This window comes from Falco rusticolus, chromosome 4 (genome assembly GCF_015220075.1).
Source record: "Falco rusticolus isolate bFalRus1 chromosome 4, bFalRus1.pri, whole genome shotgun sequence".
Lineage (NCBI taxonomy): Eukaryota > Metazoa > Chordata > Aves > Falconiformes > Falconidae > Falco > Falco rusticolus.
The window spans coordinates 31,412,059-31,432,816 of record NC_051190.1 but is presented as its reverse complement, the minus strand read 5'-3'; the positions used below and the strand labels follow the sequence as shown (position 1 = coordinate 31,432,816).

Sequence of the window (20,758 nt, the reverse complement as noted above, 5' to 3'; positions counted from 1 at the left end):
TCAAGGTGTCAAGAGAGTAAATGACAGTCTTTTGAGCAGACTCTTGTAGCTGTTCCTACCTTGGGTCAAGCAATATTTGAAGAATCTGAGGAAAGGGTGGGTTAGGCAAAGTTGCTAATCAGAAATACTTTCATGCTGAAATTAATTTTTTCTCCTCTCCCCCCACACCTGTATTTGTTTGCTTGCATTCTGATCTGGCTTGTTCTGCCTTTGACAGTTCAATCTTTATAAAATCTGTCTGTGAGTTTCTTTAAAGAAATTGGCTAGTGCTTGTAGCACTGCAGAAAGAAGTACAGTGAAGTTTGATACCACAGAGCTATTAATAGAATTGGTTATGACCTATTAATAGAATTTATATTAATGCACCCTGGGATTACTGTGTTCATAGCTGTTTGTAGTGCTTCTGCTTGGTGCTTTTACTCCTCCAGCTCAAATCAGAAAAGCATTAAACTAATATAGCCAAGTAACCTTTATCTTCTTCAAAATGCAAGTCAAACTTGTGAATCTCACCCACTTACCAACATATAACTTACACCCCCTTTTCAGGCTAATCTTTCTTTTTAGTCACTGTCATCCTTTGAGTTGTTTTTGTCAATTTGGGTCCCTTTAACACTTCTTTCTTTTCACAAATATGATTTAATTGGATAAGAATTTGGTTTGACACGCACACCACACCACCGGCCCCCCCCCCATGTCAGACACTAAATCGGGATGTAACTTTCTGCAAAACAGTTGAATAAAATCCTTTGGGGTTTTTATATATGTTCTGGGACTGATTGAAGTAATAGCTAAATGACTCAAGGTAGTGGCCTTCTGCGGTTTATATAAGTAATGCCCTGGTCAGAACGCATATGAGCACTTGGATACTAATCATATGTCTACGTCCTTGTTAGGAGACATCTGTTTAGCTGTAGTTCTCTAGGTGTACTGCATTAATCTGTTGCTATCTTGAATAATCAAGAACATTAATGCCCATTTCATTCCAAGGAATACTTATAAATTAAATTACACTTAAGGTCCTCCAGGCAAAGCTATAGGCGTGCTAATATCTGCAGACCTCATTCTCATTCCAGTTATAAGTATATAACTTGAAAATTAACTCATTGAAGTTTAGGACAGTCTTATCCTGTAGACATCATGTGAAGGAGGTATCAAGGTAATAGCTAGGAAGCTGGAAATGTAAGACCAGATCCCGTCAGCAGATCTGCCAGCTGCCATGGGAGCTGTTTTGTCAGGGGAAGGAACCAGAGTCTGCACTGTTTGTGCAAGTTATCTAGGAGTGTAGGCTAATTGCATCTCATCTTTGAGTTGTTTTTTTGGTTAGCCATATGTATTGAATAGAATTATCATAAACATACAGGTTTATTTCTGTCCTGTGAAAGGAAAGACAGGGGTTTTTGTTTGCTGTAGTCTTTTCTGTAGAAGAAAGAAGGCTGCTTTCCAAAGTATGGAAAGTGAGATGGCAAGTTAGGAGACTTCCAGATACTGTCCTGCTTACAGAGGACAGATAATTCACATTCAGTGTGAAAATAATTATTACCCTGCATAAGCAAGAAAGAAACCCATTTTTTTTTTTTTAAGAGGAAAAGAGTCCATTCTTTTTTTAGTTAGTAGAGCCTGATTCCAAGATACGTATTCAACCCAAATTGGTATAAGTGCTCACTGAGTTACTTCATAACAGCAAGTGTTCATAAACAGAAACAAATTGAGGCTGGTCACAGCTGTTAGCTTGTCCTATGTACTTTGTGTTCTTGTGAATTGAGTATCAGTAAGAAACATTGGGTGAAGAAGAGTGAAAGCAAATGCGTAGTACAAGTGTAAATAGCTAAACTGAGTTCTGAAGCAACTGTTTAGGGAGGGACTTAATAGTAAACTATTGTGACTCCGACCCTTTCAGAATGAACAACAGGAGGAGCCGTATTTAACCCATGTTCTCACGTCACATCTGTCAGAATGCAAGCTAAATTAAATATTTTTGAAAACTGTAAAAATTATATCCTTCTGTACCTGACTAGATGTAGGCTAAATCTGTTTTCGTGTGAGGAGGCTTCTGTCTTATTTCTTCTCCCCCTTCCACCCAAATGTAAGCAAGGATTAATAAATATAATGTATACGGTAATGTGTGCTAGGTTTGTCTTAAGCTGTGCTCAGACTTTGGGTGCTGAGTGGTTCTAGAACTTGGCCTCCTGCTGCACAATAATGTTGCTGCACGATACCCCTTAACAACAAGCTGGGCTTTCAGTTCCATGACTGAATGTTTGCTTTGATTGTAAGTATGAGTATTCTGCTTTAGGCTAAACTTCTGTTTTAGTAAATGTGTTTTTTACTGGCTCCTGTTCAATCTGTTTGTGTGTGCCTTGTGTTGCTGCTTCCTCTCCATTCTAAGTTTCCGTGGAGGTTCTGAGAGCGCCAAGTGTTGGGTTCCTGGGCTGATGATGTGAAGCTTGTCTACATGTAAACTTGCCTCTGTAGGATAAACCAGAGAAAAACAGATTAAAGACTCTAAACATAATTTTATTTGTTCAGAGTTAAATATTTCTGATGATTTGTGTGAAGTTAAAAAAATGTTTTAAACACACTTTTTAAAGTAAGGATAGTTAAACTAATATAGCTAACATAGGGAAGTTTTTAAGTATCCTGAAGGGGGGGAAGTTACTACTTGTTGGGAGATGGAAGTTCAGAGTAGTGCGGCATGTGGATCTTTGGTTCTCGAAACAAGGAACTGGCAAAAAATAAACAAATATTTTGATTAAAAATGAATCTTTCCCCTGTAACTTAGAGTGCGTCATGATTTTTAATTTGCTGCTAGGCGTGGTGAAGAAACTGGCATGAATGGCTTCCTCTCTCAAACTGGTCCCAAAAGAACTAGGCTGTGTAATGAGTGCTTGCTCTGGCTAAACTTCAAATGTGGTTTCCATGGTGGCTGTTTCTTTCTAACTGTGATTTGCTTTCAGTCGTTAAACTTGCAATACAGATTGCTTAAGAGAACCTGGAATATCTACATACTGCTGAATTATTTGGGTTACATGGCATACCTTATGAGAATTGCTCCATAACCCTGAATAAACTGCTTTTAGTGGAAAACTTAAGACTAGCTTGAAGGGCATGTTTGTTACCAAGTTTAAAGAGAAAATTCCCCTATTAACTTTACTGTTCTTATTTTGCTGCAGCTCAAGTTACTCTTCATCTGCTTTGGACTTTGAGACTGAAAATAAAATAGATCCAGTATTTGATTCACCAAGGATGTCACGGCGTAGTTTACGGTTAGCTGCTGCAGGATTTAGTAAATCAGAGGAGGCACAAAATGATGCCCTTCGTGACAGCTCTTATGCCGGAAACTTTAGTTTCAGAGAACATTCTTCCAAGTAAGCATTTTTATCATCACAAGTTAATTTATTTGGTTTGAGTCTTGAGACTTCCTGTTTGATCACAATAGTATGAACACAGGTTACCTACTGTCTTATTCTTTGTTCTCAGTGTTGACTGCTTTGAAAATTATGAAAATTATGTTCAGCATGTGTTTTTTAGTGAACTCCTTGTAAAAGTGTAGGTGCTTGACGGTGAGGATTTTCTTTTAAGCCTGATTTGGTCTGTCTAGTCACATCAGTGTTGAAATACCTTGACTGTTTATTCATTTAATAAAATGAGAGACAAACAGAAATTTTCATCTTTAGTTCTGTGTCTTACTTTGCTTTGTTTCCTAGGATGGCAAAGCAACACAGAAGTACAAATAAACGATCTGGCAGTGCAAGACAAACGCCAAGGAGAACTCTATCCAGCTCTTCCATTTTTAGCCAAAGCAGTTTCAATAGCCATGCCGGTGACTCATCAATGGATGTATTGGATGAATCTTTGATTCAAGAGCGGACAGAAGTTGGTCATTTCTGGGGTAAGCAATGACTGCTATTCCTTGTATCAAATTGTGAAAACTGTTTGGTTTCGTGTATATAAATGGATGTTTGCATCTCTCTTTTCCCCACCCATTTTTCCATCCTGCCCCCAAACATGTGCATGTACTTACACTTTTGTAGCAGATATCTGCTTGCTAAGATGCCTACTGTAAATTCACCGTCCAGAGTGTAAACTTGTCGACTATGCCAGTAAATGATTAGGATGTGTTGCACAGTCAGGTTAATATGCCAGGCAAACACATACAATCCATGGTGTTGCATCACAAAATTGTATGGAAGTATTTATCTCTTGTCATTGCTTTCTTCAAAATGTGCGTACAGCACTGTAGTTAAAGAATGGTCTTTGAAAAGCCAGAGGAAAAGCATTTTCTTGTTTGTTTATAGGCAGAAGCATGTTTTGAGTTAACATACCTTAATCTGAAAGTTTCAAATTGGTGGCACTTCAGGATTTCCTGAGAGGACTTTTGTGTGTGGCTGGCTGGTTTGGTTTTGCAAGTATATACAAGTATACTTTTCTGGAACCTGCTTTCTTCATTCAAGGGGAAAATAGGAGATGATCAACAACTTAGTATATCTCCCAATTCAGACTATTTTTTTTCTAGTCAGTATGCTCGTGACCTTCCCGGAGTCCTAATGTAAAGAATTGTTTCAATCTTAGAAGAATGCATTCTAAACTTTAGATTACCTGGCTCTTAAAACAGGATCTTAAAATACAGTAGTACCAAAGTAGTTACCAAGCAACAGAAACAGCGTCAGCTTTGTAATTAGCTGCTTTAAAGTCACATGGCAGCTAAGAAAAGGTGTGGTTGTCATTCATGTTATTTTGTCTGCTGCTTCCTTGGTAGAATGCTTTTTACTAACTGTGGTCCTGCTACATTAATGTATGAATAGATGGGTCTAGTCATATAGTAGACTGCAAAATATATTAAATGCTAATCATAAAGTGGCTTTTATTTGCAGTCTTAAAATTAGTGGGACTTCTAATTTGAGTTCATGTCAGATATAGGTGATTACAGGACTTGGGAACAATTTTCTTTTCTTTTTCTTTTGAAGGTCTTGATGAGGAAGGTGACCCTAAAGGTAACTACACTTCCCTTTTCCTTCCAGATGCATTCTATTTAATGGTAACTAGTGATGGCAGTACTGATGTCAAGGCACTGAATGTTTTTTACTCTTGCTTTGCTAGTCAGTGATGCTGCACCAATACAGGGAAATGGTGATGTAGCAACAACAGAAGCAGAGACCTCAATGATCAATGGCTACACTTGCAGTGGCTGCAGCATGCTTTCTGAACGAAAGGAGGTTCTCACAGCACACTCAGCTTCTCCTGTGCCATCTTCCACAATTTACTCTAGGGATCGGAGCAGGAAACACGCATATAGTAAGTTACTTTCTCTTGTGTTTTATCTGGATAGCAGGATGGTATACAGTTGATGCATTTTCCATTCAAGCACTTTTTCTGCCCTGCTAAATTTAGCAATAACTAAATTCTAGGTATCAGCTTATATGAAATACCTTTTTCTGTGTCAGTTGAAACTTTATGTACTTGTCATCTTCTGATATATGATTATCAACTTTTTTTCAATGCTGCTGTAGGAATTAAACATTTCAAAGTGAAGATGCTGTCATATCTTAAGAAGTTACTTTTCCAGACTGATTTGGAACACAATGGGTGGTTACAAGCAGCACTAATCATGAGTCTCCTAATCTGGTATCAGATCTATCTGTGTCTGTCACACATATGATTCCAAATATACTTCCTAGTGACTATGTTCCTAAAGCTCAAAACCAAATGAATCTGCTGTAAAAAAAGGTTCTGCCTTTCTAAGGCAATCTTGTCCTCGGTGTCTTGGCTATGCCTTCTGCCACGTGCATAGTGTCTTGAATTTCCTGATTGTTGGTAGTCCTCAGTTACCATGAAGAAGTTGTTTCTTGAGCATCTTTGAATTAGAAAGGAACCAGTTCTGGGATTCTGTAGGTGTCTTATTCCTGAATGAAGTACATTTTCAGTAGCAAGTCAGTTTGTTTGAACTATAAGGTGTGACTTTAAATGCTTTGAGGCAAATATTTCTTTTTGGATAACATGTAGCACAGGTAGGAATTCTTTTGGCTTGGCATAATAAACTATTAAAGTGGCACTGCATGAAAAATGTTTTCTGTGCTCCTGAGTTTTGTATTCACGTATGAGAGTTTTCCAAGGAATTAATCTTTGTACATTGCTTGGAGCTTTAGTGCAGCAGTTTGGATTAAACTTGAAGGGGCAGGAAAAGAACATAATCATGGCAGGTGTTTGGAGTATGGCTGATTCTAGGAAAGCAGCAGTATGGTGGATTGTAGCTTTGTACCCATGGCTCTGAAGAAGTGTGTGTGTGTGTCTAGCCCTTGAGGCAGACCACTGTAGTAACTTTCTCCAGTATAAAGGCAGAGAAGGGGAAATGTCCTCACCCTTTTAAATCCAAAATAAGAATGTAGTTTGTCTCTTTGGAGCTCTGACTCACCAAGTCAGTACCTACAGCTCACATCGAGAAATCCTGAGTTCTGTAAGCTGTTTAGAGTTCTTAGTTCTCACTAAGAAAAGGTATTCTTGCTGAAGTCATACATTCTGTCTTGAAGGTAGTTTCCCTAGGATGTGTAGTTCTTAGGAAAGCTTTGCTGTAATACATAATACATCCAGACTTATATTCCTGGCTAAACAAAGGCTTTCCATGCTTTGTCCTCATTCTTCCATAAGCTAATAACCACCATGGAATAGAAGTACATCTTTATGTAGGTGAATGATTTGTATTCACACTTTTTTTCATTAGGAGGAGCCTATTTCTACATGAGTAAGATTCTACGATCGGTCAAACATGCTACGGCATCTTTTGCATCACTGTTAGTGCAACTATTTCAAATGGTTTTGCTGAAGCTGGGTTATGAATTTAAAGGTACCTTTTCAGTTGTCTTCCTTGGTCTCCACACAAAGCTAATGTGTGTATATTGCTGGGCTTTTTCTTACAGACTTCATCTTCAGCACTATGGTGCTCTTTTTCTTCTAGTCTTTTGGCTGGCTCCTGTCTTTCTCCCTCTCTTACTCTTCATCTCAGTTGTGCTACCCTTTTCATACTTTCCCTGTTTTGGAAGTATCAAGATTAATGTATGAGAGATATGTTATAGTTAAGATTCACATGTTGGTTTTTACTAGGAAGTGGTAGAAGGTAACGTTTAAATTAAGAAACTTAAGTTGATTTTTAAAACCTGTTCAGTGTGCTAGTGTCAATCCTAATTTTTCCATGTCTTTTAGTTTTGACTGTCTTGTTACGTTAAAGCCTACTGTGCACTTATGACTTGATTAGATCTGTTCTTGCAAAACTAAAACTGCCATCATCACTGCGCTACTCTAAAGCACATCTTGTTTTCCCTGAAAACATTTTGATTCTTCTTTGGTGCTTTCTCTTCCATAATACATACTGTACGAGTGAAGATAAACTGCCATAGGCAGCAGATAACTGATTTTTCTGTGCCAATAAAACTTTGGTCTCTCCCATTCTTTCTGCCTTGTTGCCTTGCTACTTGCAAATGTTCTCTTCTGTCTTTTAAGATCTCTGATAAAACCAACACAAAGATGTAAGGGTTGGCCATTTTGACAGAATGATGGGAATAGGGACTCAAGATTTGACGTGTTGTTACTTAGGGTGTGCGGGTTTTTGACGAACTTTGCTATGAAAAGAACCAGAATATTAAATACCAAAAAGCCCCCTGTTATTTAAACAAGAAAAAGTAGTTGCACACAGTAGGCTTCTTCCTTGATAATATTTCAGGTTTTCTGCGAGTAACCTGGCTTTAATTGTGAACCAAGCCAGTTTTAGCTAAAATATGCCCATAGAAAAGGCTTTGAATTTGAGAACTGCATTCGTTGTATGCTTTTTGAATGTGTTGCAGCTAACTCAGACTACTGTGGAAGCATGAATGTAAAGGAGTTTTACAGAGAAGATAGCCATCTTGGTGTAAATGAGGAATCAATATGTAAGTGTAATGATTGATGTTGTCTTTTAGCCTTGGTTGTACCACAGGTTGTTGCTGTAATGTAATACCAGATGCCCCATGATGCTTTGGAAGCTACAAAGTAGATGTTTGTTTTGCAACTTAGATGTAGGGGGAAGAATGGTGATTGCCTGGTGTACTGGAGTATGTCAGCAAGAAGTTTTGTTCCACTGAAGTTTGCTTAGTGTTTTGTGGTTTGATAACTGATACTATGAAATAGAATTGTTCAAGCTATCTTGTGACAATCTTGATTTGGTCCTGGCTTTGTCCCATTAATTGACTGTTACCATAACCAACAGGTGATGACTGTAAGGGGAAGAAACATCTTGAAATATACACCACAGACCACATGCAATCCTCATGGGCTAAAAGGGTAGCAAGGACCATTTGGCACACCTTTTCTTATGCAGGTTGACTTGGACCTTTTTTCTTTTGCTTTTATTTTGCATTGCAATCTCATGATGTTAATCATACATAATGTTTTGTGTTTTTTTTCTACCTTCACCTCTCCCTAAAGTAGATTAAAAGTGTAAAGTGTCTATAAAATTAACACCTTTTTGACTTCTTGCTTTGATACTGGCTTTTGTACAAGCTTGGCAGACTGCTTACCTATTAGTAAAAGCAAGGTATGGAGACAGCATGCACCCTGAATGTTAGAAAGGACAAGTCAGATTGTTAATTTATTGCACTTCGGGCAAATCTGTAAGCTTGATAGGTTGAAAAACTGCCTTTAAATGAAAGCAAGGTATGAGGTATTGGTATGCAGATTATTCAAATAAAGGGGCTTTAACATTTTATTTTTGTTCTAGTGATAGTTAATTTTTACAGGAATCTTATATAGGGATAGAATCTTCCTTGTGAGATGGGCGTTCCCTAGCTTGAATGACAGAGGCATCAAGAATCTGTTGAGTGCTCTTTATTCAGCAAAGGAAAATGATTTGAGACACGAGTCACCTAAATGCTTTGCAAAATATTGGGTTGGTATATCTATAATCCCTCAGATTAGCAAATATGTCTGGGTTAATCTAAAACTGTAGGATTATTTTCTAAATGTATGCTACCTAGTTTGTTCTGTAGAACAAACAGTTGTAGTCTTGGATATAGTAATTGTTGGCTTCAGTGGGCTTTAGGTTACAGCCCACTGTACTCTGGTTTTGGTTTTTTTTAACACATGCAAAACTGACATACTGAAGAGTCTTGGGAACATTCAGTTTAATGAAAATTTACTGCTTGTAAGTTCTAGTAGGAAATGCTTTCTATTATTAATATTTCATAGGCATCATTATTGAATTCTTTCACTAGGATTTTAAAAATTTTATTGTTCCTTCTTCTACACATGAACCTGGATAACAAAGTCCATGTATAATTTGGAACAAATAAGATGCTTTTAAAGTAATGATGTGCTTAAAACTTTTATGGTAGAACTTTTTTTGCTATTCTTTATTATGCTTAGCATGGCATTGTTAAACGTGCTACAGAACGTAAACTCTGTTAATTTTGGAAAAGTGATATTCTAACTGCACAGATGCTGTTCATCCTGTGTATACATGAGAATTTTGTTTCTAAATTGTCATGGTTTTACTTGGCTTCATATTTATTAGTGGCTGGCTTTGCTTTTAAATTGTGAAGAACCAAGTTTGTAGATTACTGGAAGGTATGGTTTAAAATTATGCAGAACACATAATGGGCAGGGGATTGAGTCTTTTAATGCATACTGCAAAAGAATCTTAAGCGCATCTATGTATGTTACCACATAGAGTTAATTTGTTATGATCTAGGTTACTTTATGCTTCACGTGTTGCGAACAGTGGGAGCAACGGGATGGCTTGTTTCTCAGAAGGTGTTGTCTCTACTTTGGCTGGCCATTCTTTCTCCAGGTTACTATCCTAATCTGTGTGTGTGCATTGCCTGTTCTTCTTGACAAACTAGGAATCTGCAGTATGTGGCTTGCACTAATTCAGCTATGTTTATGCCATAGCTTTTGTATCTTGATATGCATGTGCTACTTCACTTTATTGACCAAAATATGCTTAATGAGAGGGTATATTTCTGTTCACAGGCATAATGGGAGACTAACCAGACTATTTCATGAGGGAATTAGTGCGTGATTAGTACAAAATGTGGGGTGTCAAGAATAATGGGGTGTGTTTGGTAGTCACTTCCTATCCTAGTACTTCTCTTAGCAAAAACTGATGCTGCTAATCTGTGCATTTGTTGAAACATACTGAGGTCTTCAGTGCATGGTAACTTTTAATTCAAGCACTAACACTGACTTTCCAGCAAGATAGCATTGTTATAACAGATGAGCATTTTCCTTTTTTTGCATGGCTGTTGGTTTTGTGAGTAGCTGATGTTATAAAGCTGTCATACTTGTGATATCTAGATGTTAGTAAGCTGCATGTGTTGCCTGTACTCATGCATTTCTCTGCCGTGCAATGTATTCTTGTCCACAGTTGCATGTCCCTCTGCTTGGCTTCGTTGAATGTGTGCCGCAGTAATTACATTTCACACTACCACTTTTTGTTTTCTAGGGAGGGCAGCTTCTGGCATGTTCAGTTTGCTTAGAACTAGGTGGTATCAACTTGTTACTCTGATGTCTTTGCTCAAGGTGGTTCTTCTAAAAAGGTGTGTATCCTTTGAAAAAATGTTGTGAGCCAATTATTTACTCAGTCATGTTTATAAAACAATAGCATGTGATGTATTTTTTTTCTTTTAAACTTTCCTCTCTCTTTCTCTAGATGCCTTCCGAAGACCTACAAGCTGCTACTGTTTCTTATCCCACTCCTTTTTCTACTAGGTATGGGAATTGTTTAGTTATAGTACAAATTGGTGTATCTTTACTAGAGTTGTTCCAAAGTAGCATTTGTAGTTGAACTTCTGGTTTATGAAGAAGATGCAGAAGCAAAAAAGAGCAAGTTTGGGAGCAGGGCAGTAACTGAACCTTTCAAAGTACTGACAAGTCAGTGAGCTTTCACCTTGCTGTGAAAGAAATACTCTTGAATTAATTTCATAGGGCTCTTTAGACAGAGCGTGGGTGAGTAAGTAAATGCACTGAAGTAATTTTCTCTTGCCTTCCTTTGTAAGAATAGCAATGATGTCAGAAAGAGTAGGCTGTGTATTCATTGCTTTGATTATTGTCAATCTCCGTGTAGGTGTGGTTAAGTTCTTCTACCGATCTTAAGTTTTTCCTTTGCTCTAGCGCATACTTTAGTTGCTTAAAATACTGCTATTCAGACTAGTTAGTTGACAGTGTTCCAGGCCAGCTGTCTACTTTGAAACAAACAAACTCAGTTTAAAATATTTACCAAAAGTGCTGGGCCATTTCTGAAAAGCAGTTTCATGTCTTGGCATGTCCTGAATAACTTGTAGCTACTTTGGGGAGAAGATGAAGCTTCTCAGAAACTTACAGTGGACATTCAAAATCCTCTGTACTAGGGAGAATAAGAAAGGGAGAAGTTACCCTGTGTAGAAAATACTGCTACTTCTCACTAAGATACTGCAAAAATAAGTGGAATCTTTCTGAAATGCTAGATTGTTTCCACGGAAGCCTAAGTTTCCTCCAACTTTTATTAGATACTGTGCAATGTGGTAAGTAGGGTATAAGGCAGGATATTTTCCATTGAGATAAAAATCAGTATTTACATCTGCCTTCAGTGAGCAAGGCTTGTCTTAATCAATAAATGAGATCTAGGTTCCAGGGAAGCAGTGGTGTGAGAATTAGGCTATATCATGATATATAAGCACAAGTTGCTTGCCTTATGACTGTGTGAGTGGTACTGACGGATGTTCCCTAAGAGTCTTGAGTTCTGGACTTAATTTTCAAGCTGGATCATGCTGATAGTCATTTAGACTGGAGTAGTGTCCATTGTGTGACATCTACCTTGCAAACTTAAGGTAGCTTGTGTCCTTAAGATGACTATTTCTAGATATAAGCAGTCGTAAGGGAGATTTTGTGCTTTTTGTTTCTGATCCAGGTATAGGGTTCTGGGGGTTTGGTGGCTCCATTTCATTATTACCTTCATTGAGCTGGACAAGAACTGACAGAATAGGGAGAACAGATGACTACACTCATCTTCCTGAACCGCAGGCTGATTCTTCTCACTCTGGAGGTTGCACAAAGGTAAGAGCAAGCCATCTAGGGAAGACCTTCCATATCTTTCAAGACCTCTTAACTCCCATGTCTTCAATATTTTGCAATAACTACTTGATACACAAGAGTCATGTAAATAAATGTCTTGATTTTTATATATTTTAAAAATATCTTCATACCTTAGGATACCATGACTGTCTTTGATGCTGGTCGTATAAGTCAGCTGGAGAAGCAGGTAGCATTCATGTCTGACAGATGCCATCACAGTGATGAAGAATATAGCAAAGTTTTGCTTCTACTTCGTAATCTTCAAGATCAGGTTGCCCAGATGAGCGACAAAAGTGAAACACTGAAGCTAATTAAAAATGTGGTGGGTCAGCATCTTAAAGACAAGGAACTGGAGGAAAAGGTAAGACAGTTATTGATGGTTTTTGATACTGATATAATTATTCTGTTTTAATAATGCAGACTATTAGCAATTTGACTCTAGGATTCTTTTCCTGTTACAGAGTTAACTGATAGGTAGTAAGTTCCAGGGAGTAGTCAGTGGCGTTTGTTTCTCCTTTGGTATTGCTGACAAGAATTAATTCCGGATAGGTGGTCTAAAGTAGAATCTTACATTTCTGAAAAGCAGCTGGACTTAATGCTGTTTTCATACAGAGAAAGAAGACTATTGGAAGGACTGGTAACAAAGAAGGGGGTTTGTGGTAAACTTCCCTCTGTATAACCCCTACTACTGCTGAATCTGGTCTTCATATGTATTACAGATTCTATAATTTCTCACACTACCTATAGGATAAATCACTTTAAGCACTCACAGAATTAAATTAAAATTAGGCTTTGTAGAAAATATCATTTCTGCTTTTTGTACTCCAAAAGAAAATACAACACCTTTTTCTTCCCCTTCTTTTCAAGACTGACTTCCTGGCTTTACATAAAGAACATCAGTTGCGCATCCTGACACTGGAAGAGCTTCTTGGAAAACTCTCTACTGAATCCAAGGTATTGAAAGTTCTGTTTGTATTAATTGTAACCCATTGATAACAAACAAAAACTCCCTTAGTTTATTTTATCCCAAACCCCGGTTTGTTTTACTCTAGCTACTACAGTTCTTTAAGTCTCAAAATTAATTTGTGTTCTTGCCTCCCCTTCTTGGAGGGGGTTTCAGTCCAAAGCTTAAAAATTACTACTTGACCAATGAGGCAGGTTCTATTTGGAATAAAATCTTAACTCTACAGAGGCACAAACATAAGTGTGGGGACACAGTCCTGTATGAGTGTTGCTAGAATCTCTCATTTAACATTATTTATTCTTTTTTCAGTCACTTGTGTTTCTTTGTATATGTTAAAACTAACTTTTGTATTTTTTAGGACATCCAGAAGGAGCTTGACGCAGCCAAAGCAAAACCAGTGAGGTATAAGCACTTTTCAAATATATTTTGCTTTTTCAGTCCTGATGCTAACTGATGGGGATATGCATGTTCTTCTTTGAAATATAACAATCCTTTCTGTCAGTTAACCAACCTTAAGAGTTTGTATCATCAGCAAGAGTATTTGTCTTATACTGGACTTTAACTGTGGTGCTGAACATCGGCACAAGTCCCACTTTAAGTGTGTGAGCAAACCTACATTTTATTTTATTTTTTTTTACTAGAGAAAGCTGTTCGTAATAGTGCTGGAGAACGAGTGACTTCTCATCCTCTTATAAGTGCATTAGAATTTTTCTTCAGGTTCTTAGTGAAGTATACAGTAACTACTTTTGATAGGCTTTATATTTAAATTCTTGAATTGTATCAGGTCTAACCTTCAGCTCTTGCTTGTCAGCTGTACTACTTTCCACTCATGTACTGTGTAATACTAGGACAAAAACTGCAGCACTTAATTAAGTAGTTTCCCCATTGGGAAGAGGAAAAACACTTACTTGTGAATTGTCATTTAAATTAGATCTAAATTTAAAATGGCCTTAGAATGATGGCTGGCTGCTACCTTTTTCCATAGCATGTGCTGAATGCTGATCTATGTTGGTCGTTTGTGACCTGCTACTTAAGCTCAACTCTACACCTGCCTCTAAAGTTACTCTGGTTTAAGTAAGGTAGCCTGAAACTTGCTTTAACCAGTGGCAAACTCATGCAAATAAAGTTTGACTGGTTTGCCAGAACGCTTAAATTCCCCAAAATCTCTATATGTGTTTGAGTTATTAATGGTCAGCCTGGTCATATTCTGAAGTCATCACTGCTGGGTTTGTCCACAACTGCAAAATACTTTTCTTCGATTATATCAATCCTAAGTACCCCTTCAGTAACATTCTCAAGGAACTGCAAGCTCACAATGTCTGTCACAGTGAATAATGGAACTAGAAAGCGCTTTGTATTAAACAAATACATTCTCACACCTTTGGAATTTGATGGAACAATTCAAACTACTCTTTGCTGATTATTTGCTCCTTGCTTTTATCAGAGATGATGATGAACATAATCAGCTTTTGTCCAGAATTAAAAAGCTGGAACTAGAGTTGACTCAGATGAAATCAGAGCTCTTAACTGGGGAAAGTGTGAAGACAAGTTGCGAGAAACTGGATGTCATTCCTGAAAAAGTAGGTTCTGTAACTGTCCCAGTAAAACTTCTCACTACTTGGTTTTGTTCACTAACTTTCTTGAAATGCAGTGCAGTAAGTAAGGCGGGGGCAGTACTCATAAAGAATGGTAGCATTTTATGTAGTGGTACTGTGAACTTTTCCATTGGTGCATAACATTTGAATAGACAAAAGTTTATGACTTGTTTTCTAGAATGGCAGGGGTTTTTTGCATTTAAGATACAGTGCGATAGTAGCTCTGTGTACAGTACTTTGCTGGTCTTACTGATGTATTTTGCTAACCTGTGGAAAAGAAACAATGTAAAAGCAAGTTAGGTTTGCTGTCTGAGCGTTGTATTAAAAAGTCACGCTTAAATTCTTTAAAAGCCATTTATAAAAGGTCTGGCTAGAATGTAGTCAACAAAATACAACAGTAAGTGTTAATACAAGATTATCAACTTGATTAAAATACCATCTTCTGATAACGCTCAAATGTGATCTAGTTGTTGTGTATGGAATTAAGGCATACCATGAGTGAGTGATTAACCAACTTGCTTAACTAGGCCTAACAAGTACACTGCTCCCCTTAAGAGTTGCCACAGTGCCTTCTCTGAACTGTTGCAGTAAACTTTTTATTCTGAAGTGTTAGTCAGACTTACTAATGTATACTGCATAGTTTGCTCGGGCTTAATTAGGTGTGTCTTGTTCAACCAAACTGATGAAGCATCCAGGTTTCCTGTATGTTCTTCTGCACACCTGACTGGTCTACTTTTCCTGTGTAAGTTAATGTAGTTAAAACACATGTGAAAGCTAGGCTTCTGTATAGTGCTCCATGTATATGTTGATCTCACATGTGCCTGTTACAGTATGTAGTGTTATTTAATGTTTTATAAAGACTTGTAATTTCTATTGTATTTGTTAATGGCTTCTACTAGGTAGACGCATGGGTCAAAGAATATGTCAAGCTAATGCTTTTTGGTGATCAACAAGAAGACTTTCCAGAATCGCTTCTCCAATGGCTTATGTCCAATTTTGTGAGCCAAAATGATCTGCAGACTTTGCTGCAGGATCTAGAGTTTCAAATCCTCAAGAATATTACTCTCCATATGTCTGTTACAAACCAAAAACTAACATCTGAAGTAGTAACAAATGCTGTGACTAATGCAGGGATTTCTGGAATCACAGAAGCGGTGAGTGAGTTTTAAGTTCTGTAAAGAGTCCTTTCATAGGCATTTTGTGGAGCATGCCTGTCAGTATAAATGGTAACGATTGTAAGAGATGTCAGGAATGTTAATTGAAATGGGAAGAAATACAGAAAACTCTTTTCTCAATTGTATTCTTACAGCATTGGTTGTTGCGAATGTGTGTTTTCAAATTACGTGATCTTGAAAATTCAAGAATTCCCAAGAAACAAGTATACCAAATAAATGCAGCTCAGGGTCTTGGGAAGGTGAGGGAAAGAATGTGACTTCTGAAGAAAACACCAGTCTAGATGCAGTAGGAGTTTGTATTTTAAGACAGACAACCATGCATTAAAAATGGCCTCTGTCTTGAGGCTTTCAAAGACTTGTGATGGGAGTGCAGCATCCCAGAACTGTGTGTTAAATCTTTTTGATGCATCTCATAGATGTGTATATATCAATAATTCTATCACTTGATATTAAAATCTGTCTTTTTATTCTCTTTTTCTTCTATGTGTACATCTGTAGCAAGTACAGATTATTGTAAACAATGCACTGAAACTGTACTCTCAAGACAAGATTGGTATGGTGGATTTTGCCTTGGAATCTGGAGGTAACTAGGAGAGGAAACACTGTTTTTACTACTCATGTTATTTGTGTAGTATTTACTAAAGATCTTAAAATGAAGACACATTAAAAATAACATTGTACTTGATAGAAGCATTGTATCCCCAGAAAACTACTAGACTCTAACAATACCTTTTAATGTTTTTTTCTTTGTACAAATCTGTGCCTTAAAAGTCTTCAGGAAGAAATGAGTAATTCTGCTAACCTGATACATCTTTATTTAGGTGGCAGCATTGTGAGTACTCGCTGTTCTGAAACCTATGAGACCAAAACAGCATTATTTAGCCTCTTTGGAATCCCTCTGTGGTACATGTCTCAGTCTCCTAGAGTGGTAATTCAGGTAATTAAAGGCTGAGTAAACAAATTCAGCAATGTTATTTTGTGTTAAGTGGTTTGGATTGTTTTTTGGATGCTGGATGTTTGTCTGTAATATACTGGGGGGCATGGGTACTTTGAACTATGTTCCCAAGAGTGGGATTCTTCTGGTTGCTGGGCACTGCTGAAGTCCTACTCTGGCTAAATTAAGACCCTTATAGGAGGCTTGGGTGGTGCATTGGACTGCTGCAGAGTGAGCACTGGGAGGGTTCCTGTTTAGAAGTAATCTCAAGGTGGATCTTCAGAACATTTCTGGTAGTTCAGGTGGATATGCTGTCTTTCTGAAGAGTTCTACCAAATGGATTATATTCTGCCACTTGCTACCTAAGACTGTCCATAATAATCCAGGATTCATTACAACTCCTTATTACGAAAAAAATAATTACAAAACGCTTATGGTGTGTCCCATCTTGCTCTCTAGCCGGACATACATCCAGGAAACTGCTGGGCTTTCAGAGGGTCACCGGGATATCTTGTAGTTAAACTTTCAATGAAGATCTATCCAACTGCCTTTACAGTGGAACACATACCAAAAACACTTTCACCAACAGGAAATATTACCAGTGCTCCTAAGAATTTTTCAGTATATGTAAGTCTGTCTCTGAACTTAAGCTGATGTTTGTATGTGTAAAAGATGTGTTACTTAGCTTGGAAAAGAATGACACGAGGGGGCAAAGCTAAAAAGATAAGCCTTTTCAGTCATTGCTCTTAAAATTGCTTACACTTCTTTAATGAGCTTTGAGATTAGGAATAAGAAGTGTTAAACTAATTTGGGGGGAGTTTTTTCTTTTCTCTTGCTTTATATAGTAGTAAACATTTTTGGAGGGAGATGGTGGCTTTTAATTTGGTATAGTTTTCTCAAACTGTTCCATCCTCGCCCTGCCCCCATTTTGGCTGTTTGCTTTATCTATGATGTGATTTAAATCTTTTCTTACATTGATTGTAGCTAGCATCACAGTTAGCCAAACAGAACACCACAGGCTATATATCAGCATAGCTGTGGCATCTGAGAACTTTCTATCCAGTTCTTTTAAATGCTTAAGCTGTCAGATGATCTGCAAGCATCTGAATCTTGACTTCTGTCTTGTTCATAACCTTGATATTTTCTCATTCTTGTTTGTTGTTAGCAGTTTGTATTGTACACTATGCTATAATAGTGGCTTTGCCATTGAAATTAAAGGGTTTAACCATGAAAACGTATAAACATAGCACAACTATTTGCAGTGCAGGAAACTCAAGTACAGAGCCATGCCTGAACAAGCATCAAGTGACAGGGGGAACATTCTGATCCTGGTTTGACAGATCTGAGCGCTGTCTGTTGATACTTGGTTCAACAGACATGCTTCTGGTTTTGATTGGATTTCAGATTTGACGGAAGCAAAAACCTTTATCCTGTTGTTATAGGGTCTAGATGATGAATATCAAGAAGACGGCACGCTTCTTGGACAGTATGTCTATGATCAAGAAGGGGAACCACTGCAGATGTTTCCAGTGATGGTAAGTCTGGATGGTAAAAATGTCAGGAGAAAGGTACTCCTGCATTCTATGGTAGGGCACAATGAGCAGTGAAGGAAAAAAGCCTTGTTACCTGCTGGGCATTGTGGAAACTGAGGTAGAAAGTATCAACCTCATCTGCCTCGAAATCTGTGGTCTAAATAGATTAGAAGGGTGGAAAGGTTTGTGCTATCTGACACAAATGGTCATATGAAGAGTCTGTTTCATGCTGCTTCTGACTCCCTTCACAAATAACTAGTAGGGCAAGGAAGGTTCTCTTCAAAGTGGCAGAAAGCTCCCAAAGTGTGACTTAGTTTTTATTAATAAAAGTTGGTAGTTGCAGAATAAGAAAGCAACTTCGGTTGCACCTGTTTATACTGGAAGCCTAACTCTGGTTTGTATGTTTGCTTTTTCCTCCTCCAGGAGAAAAGTGAAAAGACATTCCAAATAGTGGAACTAAGAATTTTTTCTAACTGGGGACATGAAAAATATACATGCCTTTATCGGTTCAGAGTGCATGGGAAACCTGCCGAATAATCTCCTACACTACAGCATTGGTTTTTTTGTTGTACATTTTGTTCTCTGTTTGTATATACCGGAAAGCCTAGAACACTGGAATCTTTAAAGGATGAAGCTGCAAGATATATACTGCAGAACTATTGATCCTCTGATAAAGGCGGAAGACCGTCAGCAGAACTATATAGAAACTAAATTGTATTTGTTCTAATGCTCAGTTGTAATTGCCAGTTAGCTCTACATTTTTGTGTTCATGCTGAGAGAAGTAATGCATGCAAACTACTCTGGTTCGTAAAGCCCAGTTGGCAAATAAGTGCCACCTATTTTATTACAGATGAATGTATAGGGTTTTTTTAAAAGAATAAACCATACTTTCTGCAACTAGGAATCTGGTGGGGTTTTTTTGGGTTTTTAGTTGTTGGTTGTTTTTTTTTTAATCTGGGACTTAACTGCATACTTCTGCAAGGTTGGCACCATAAGCCAAAACCTTTGGTGCATTTTAAACACTGACTGGCTGAAGGTGTCCTTCAACTGACCGTTGGTTTTGACCTTTTTGGTAGATCCAAAAGGGCTTCTTTGATACATGTTGAATATAATAAATATTACTGTCAGGGAAAGCTAACACAACCAAAACTAGTTTAAACACCAGCGACTGAGAATGCTTAACTGTAATTTGTGGCTGTGAATTGCTCTAAAAGTCAGGGATAATAAGTTATTTTAGGGGGTTTTACCATAGCAACTTGGCCAGTTTGTTCTTTTGTGTTAATTCCAAATTGACCTTGATGCACTGACTAACTGGATCAGAGCTGATATGCCTGCTAAATTGCTTGGTAAACATTAGTATACAGCAGTTAATTTGTCAAAAGCGATCTCTTTGGGACAAGAATTCCTTAGGCTTGTTCACTGTTACACTCAGTAAATGTTGGACTGTGAGAATGCAATGTGTACAGGAAAACAAGACTGAAGTGAATCTCACTGCTTCACATTTACAAGTGGGACTTGTGCTCGGTACTGCTGCATTAAATAAATGTATGGGCATTTTTTAAATCCTCCCCAGGAACCTTAGTGGGCTATAAGATTAGAGTGATGTCTTGCTTTCACAAGCAACATTTCTGTATAGAATGAGATGAAACCGCTTGTTGCACCCCTTACTTAGAATTGCTACTTTGAAAATACTTCTTGGAAAAATTCCTAAAATGCATTTGTATGCAGAATTTTTCTTATTCTTCTAATGCATTTTATAGTTACACATGAACTGTTAACACATCAAACTGCTGACTGGTTTTCTGACTAGAGTTATGTATGTTGCACAACAGTCCTTGAATGTTTTTAAAAACAAAAGTCGCCATGTGCAAAACTTTTTTTTTTCACTTGAGCTGAGACAGAACCTACGGCCTATGCAGAGGAGCCAGATTACACATGTACAGGCATTTTCATATTACAGGTTACGTATTTAAAATTAGAATTATCCTGTGTAAATTGAAGTTAGGTAGCCGGGGCTGGGAATATTTTGAATAACACTAACTTATTTTTTAAAAATAAAAAAAAGTAAGATAGGACTTTGTGCAATGTATTTTTGTAAATGCTTTTCAAAATGTCTGTTACTCTTTGCTGCCTCCAAACTGACAAGATGCTATTGAGATGTTTAAATAAAAAGAATTTTAATTTTTGAAAGTGCATGTAATAATATTTGCAATAAGAAATAAAGCTTCTTTTTCTGTATTTTTGATCACCTCTTTACATGGCAGAGGAGGCTGTAAGGCTGAGGGAAGGTGCGGCTCGATCGGGGTGGGCCGGGGGCACCTGCCTCTGCCCCCTGCCCCGACCCCCCCCAGCCAGGGGGGCGGCGGCGCTGCGGGTGGGTGCCCGGTGCTCGCTTCTCCCTTCGGCCCCTGGCGCCCCGGGGCTCCGCGCCCCCGCCCCGGCCCCCGCGCGGAGGGTGAGGGTGCGTGTCAGCGCGGCCCCGCCCC

The 20,758-nt window shown here is 37.9% G+C and overlaps 1 protein-coding gene across 16 annotated transcripts in view; it reads left to right on the top strand.

Moving 5' to 3' along the window:
• SUN1 (Sad1 and UNC84 domain containing 1) overlaps positions 1–20,462 on the top strand; it is a 33,167-nt gene extending 12,705 nt beyond the window's left edge. For 9 of the 16 annotated variants that reach the window (XM_037382915.1, XM_037382913.1, XM_037382923.1 and 6 more), the window contains 21 exons: positions 3,171–3,365; positions 3,705–3,889; positions 4,965–4,991; positions 5,098–5,292; positions 6,716–6,838; positions 7,833–7,916; positions 8,234–8,344; positions 9,713–9,811; positions 10,466–10,559; positions 10,673–10,731; positions 11,909–12,054; positions 12,209–12,433; positions 12,940–13,026; positions 13,395–13,438; positions 14,481–14,616; positions 15,531–15,785; positions 16,305–16,389; positions 16,628–16,743; positions 17,200–17,367; positions 18,183–18,275; positions 18,696–20,462. In XM_037382915.1, coding sequence (XP_037238812.1) covers positions 3,171–3,365; positions 3,705–3,889; positions 4,965–4,991; positions 5,098–5,292; positions 6,716–6,838; positions 7,833–7,916; positions 8,234–8,344; positions 9,713–9,811; positions 10,466–10,559; positions 10,673–10,731; positions 11,909–12,054; positions 12,209–12,433; positions 12,940–13,026; positions 13,395–13,438; positions 14,481–14,616; positions 15,531–15,785; positions 16,305–16,389; positions 16,628–16,743; positions 17,200–17,367; positions 18,183–18,275; positions 18,696–18,809 — 2,641 coding nt within the window. In that variant the 3' untranslated portion in view covers positions 18,810–20,462. Of the gene's footprint in view, positions 1–3,170; positions 3,366–3,704; positions 3,890–4,964; positions 4,992–5,097; positions 5,293–6,715; positions 6,839–7,832; positions 7,917–8,233; positions 8,345–9,712; positions 9,812–10,465; positions 10,560–10,672; positions 10,732–11,908; positions 12,055–12,208; positions 12,434–12,939; positions 13,027–13,394; positions 13,439–14,480; positions 14,617–15,530; positions 15,786–16,304; positions 16,390–16,627; positions 16,744–17,199; positions 17,368–18,182; positions 18,276–18,695 lie in introns of those variants that run through there. The other 7 variants (XM_037382919.1, XM_037382922.1, XM_037382921.1 and 4 more) reach the window with 7 other exon arrangements.
• Positions 20,463–20,758: the final 296 nt, after the last annotated feature.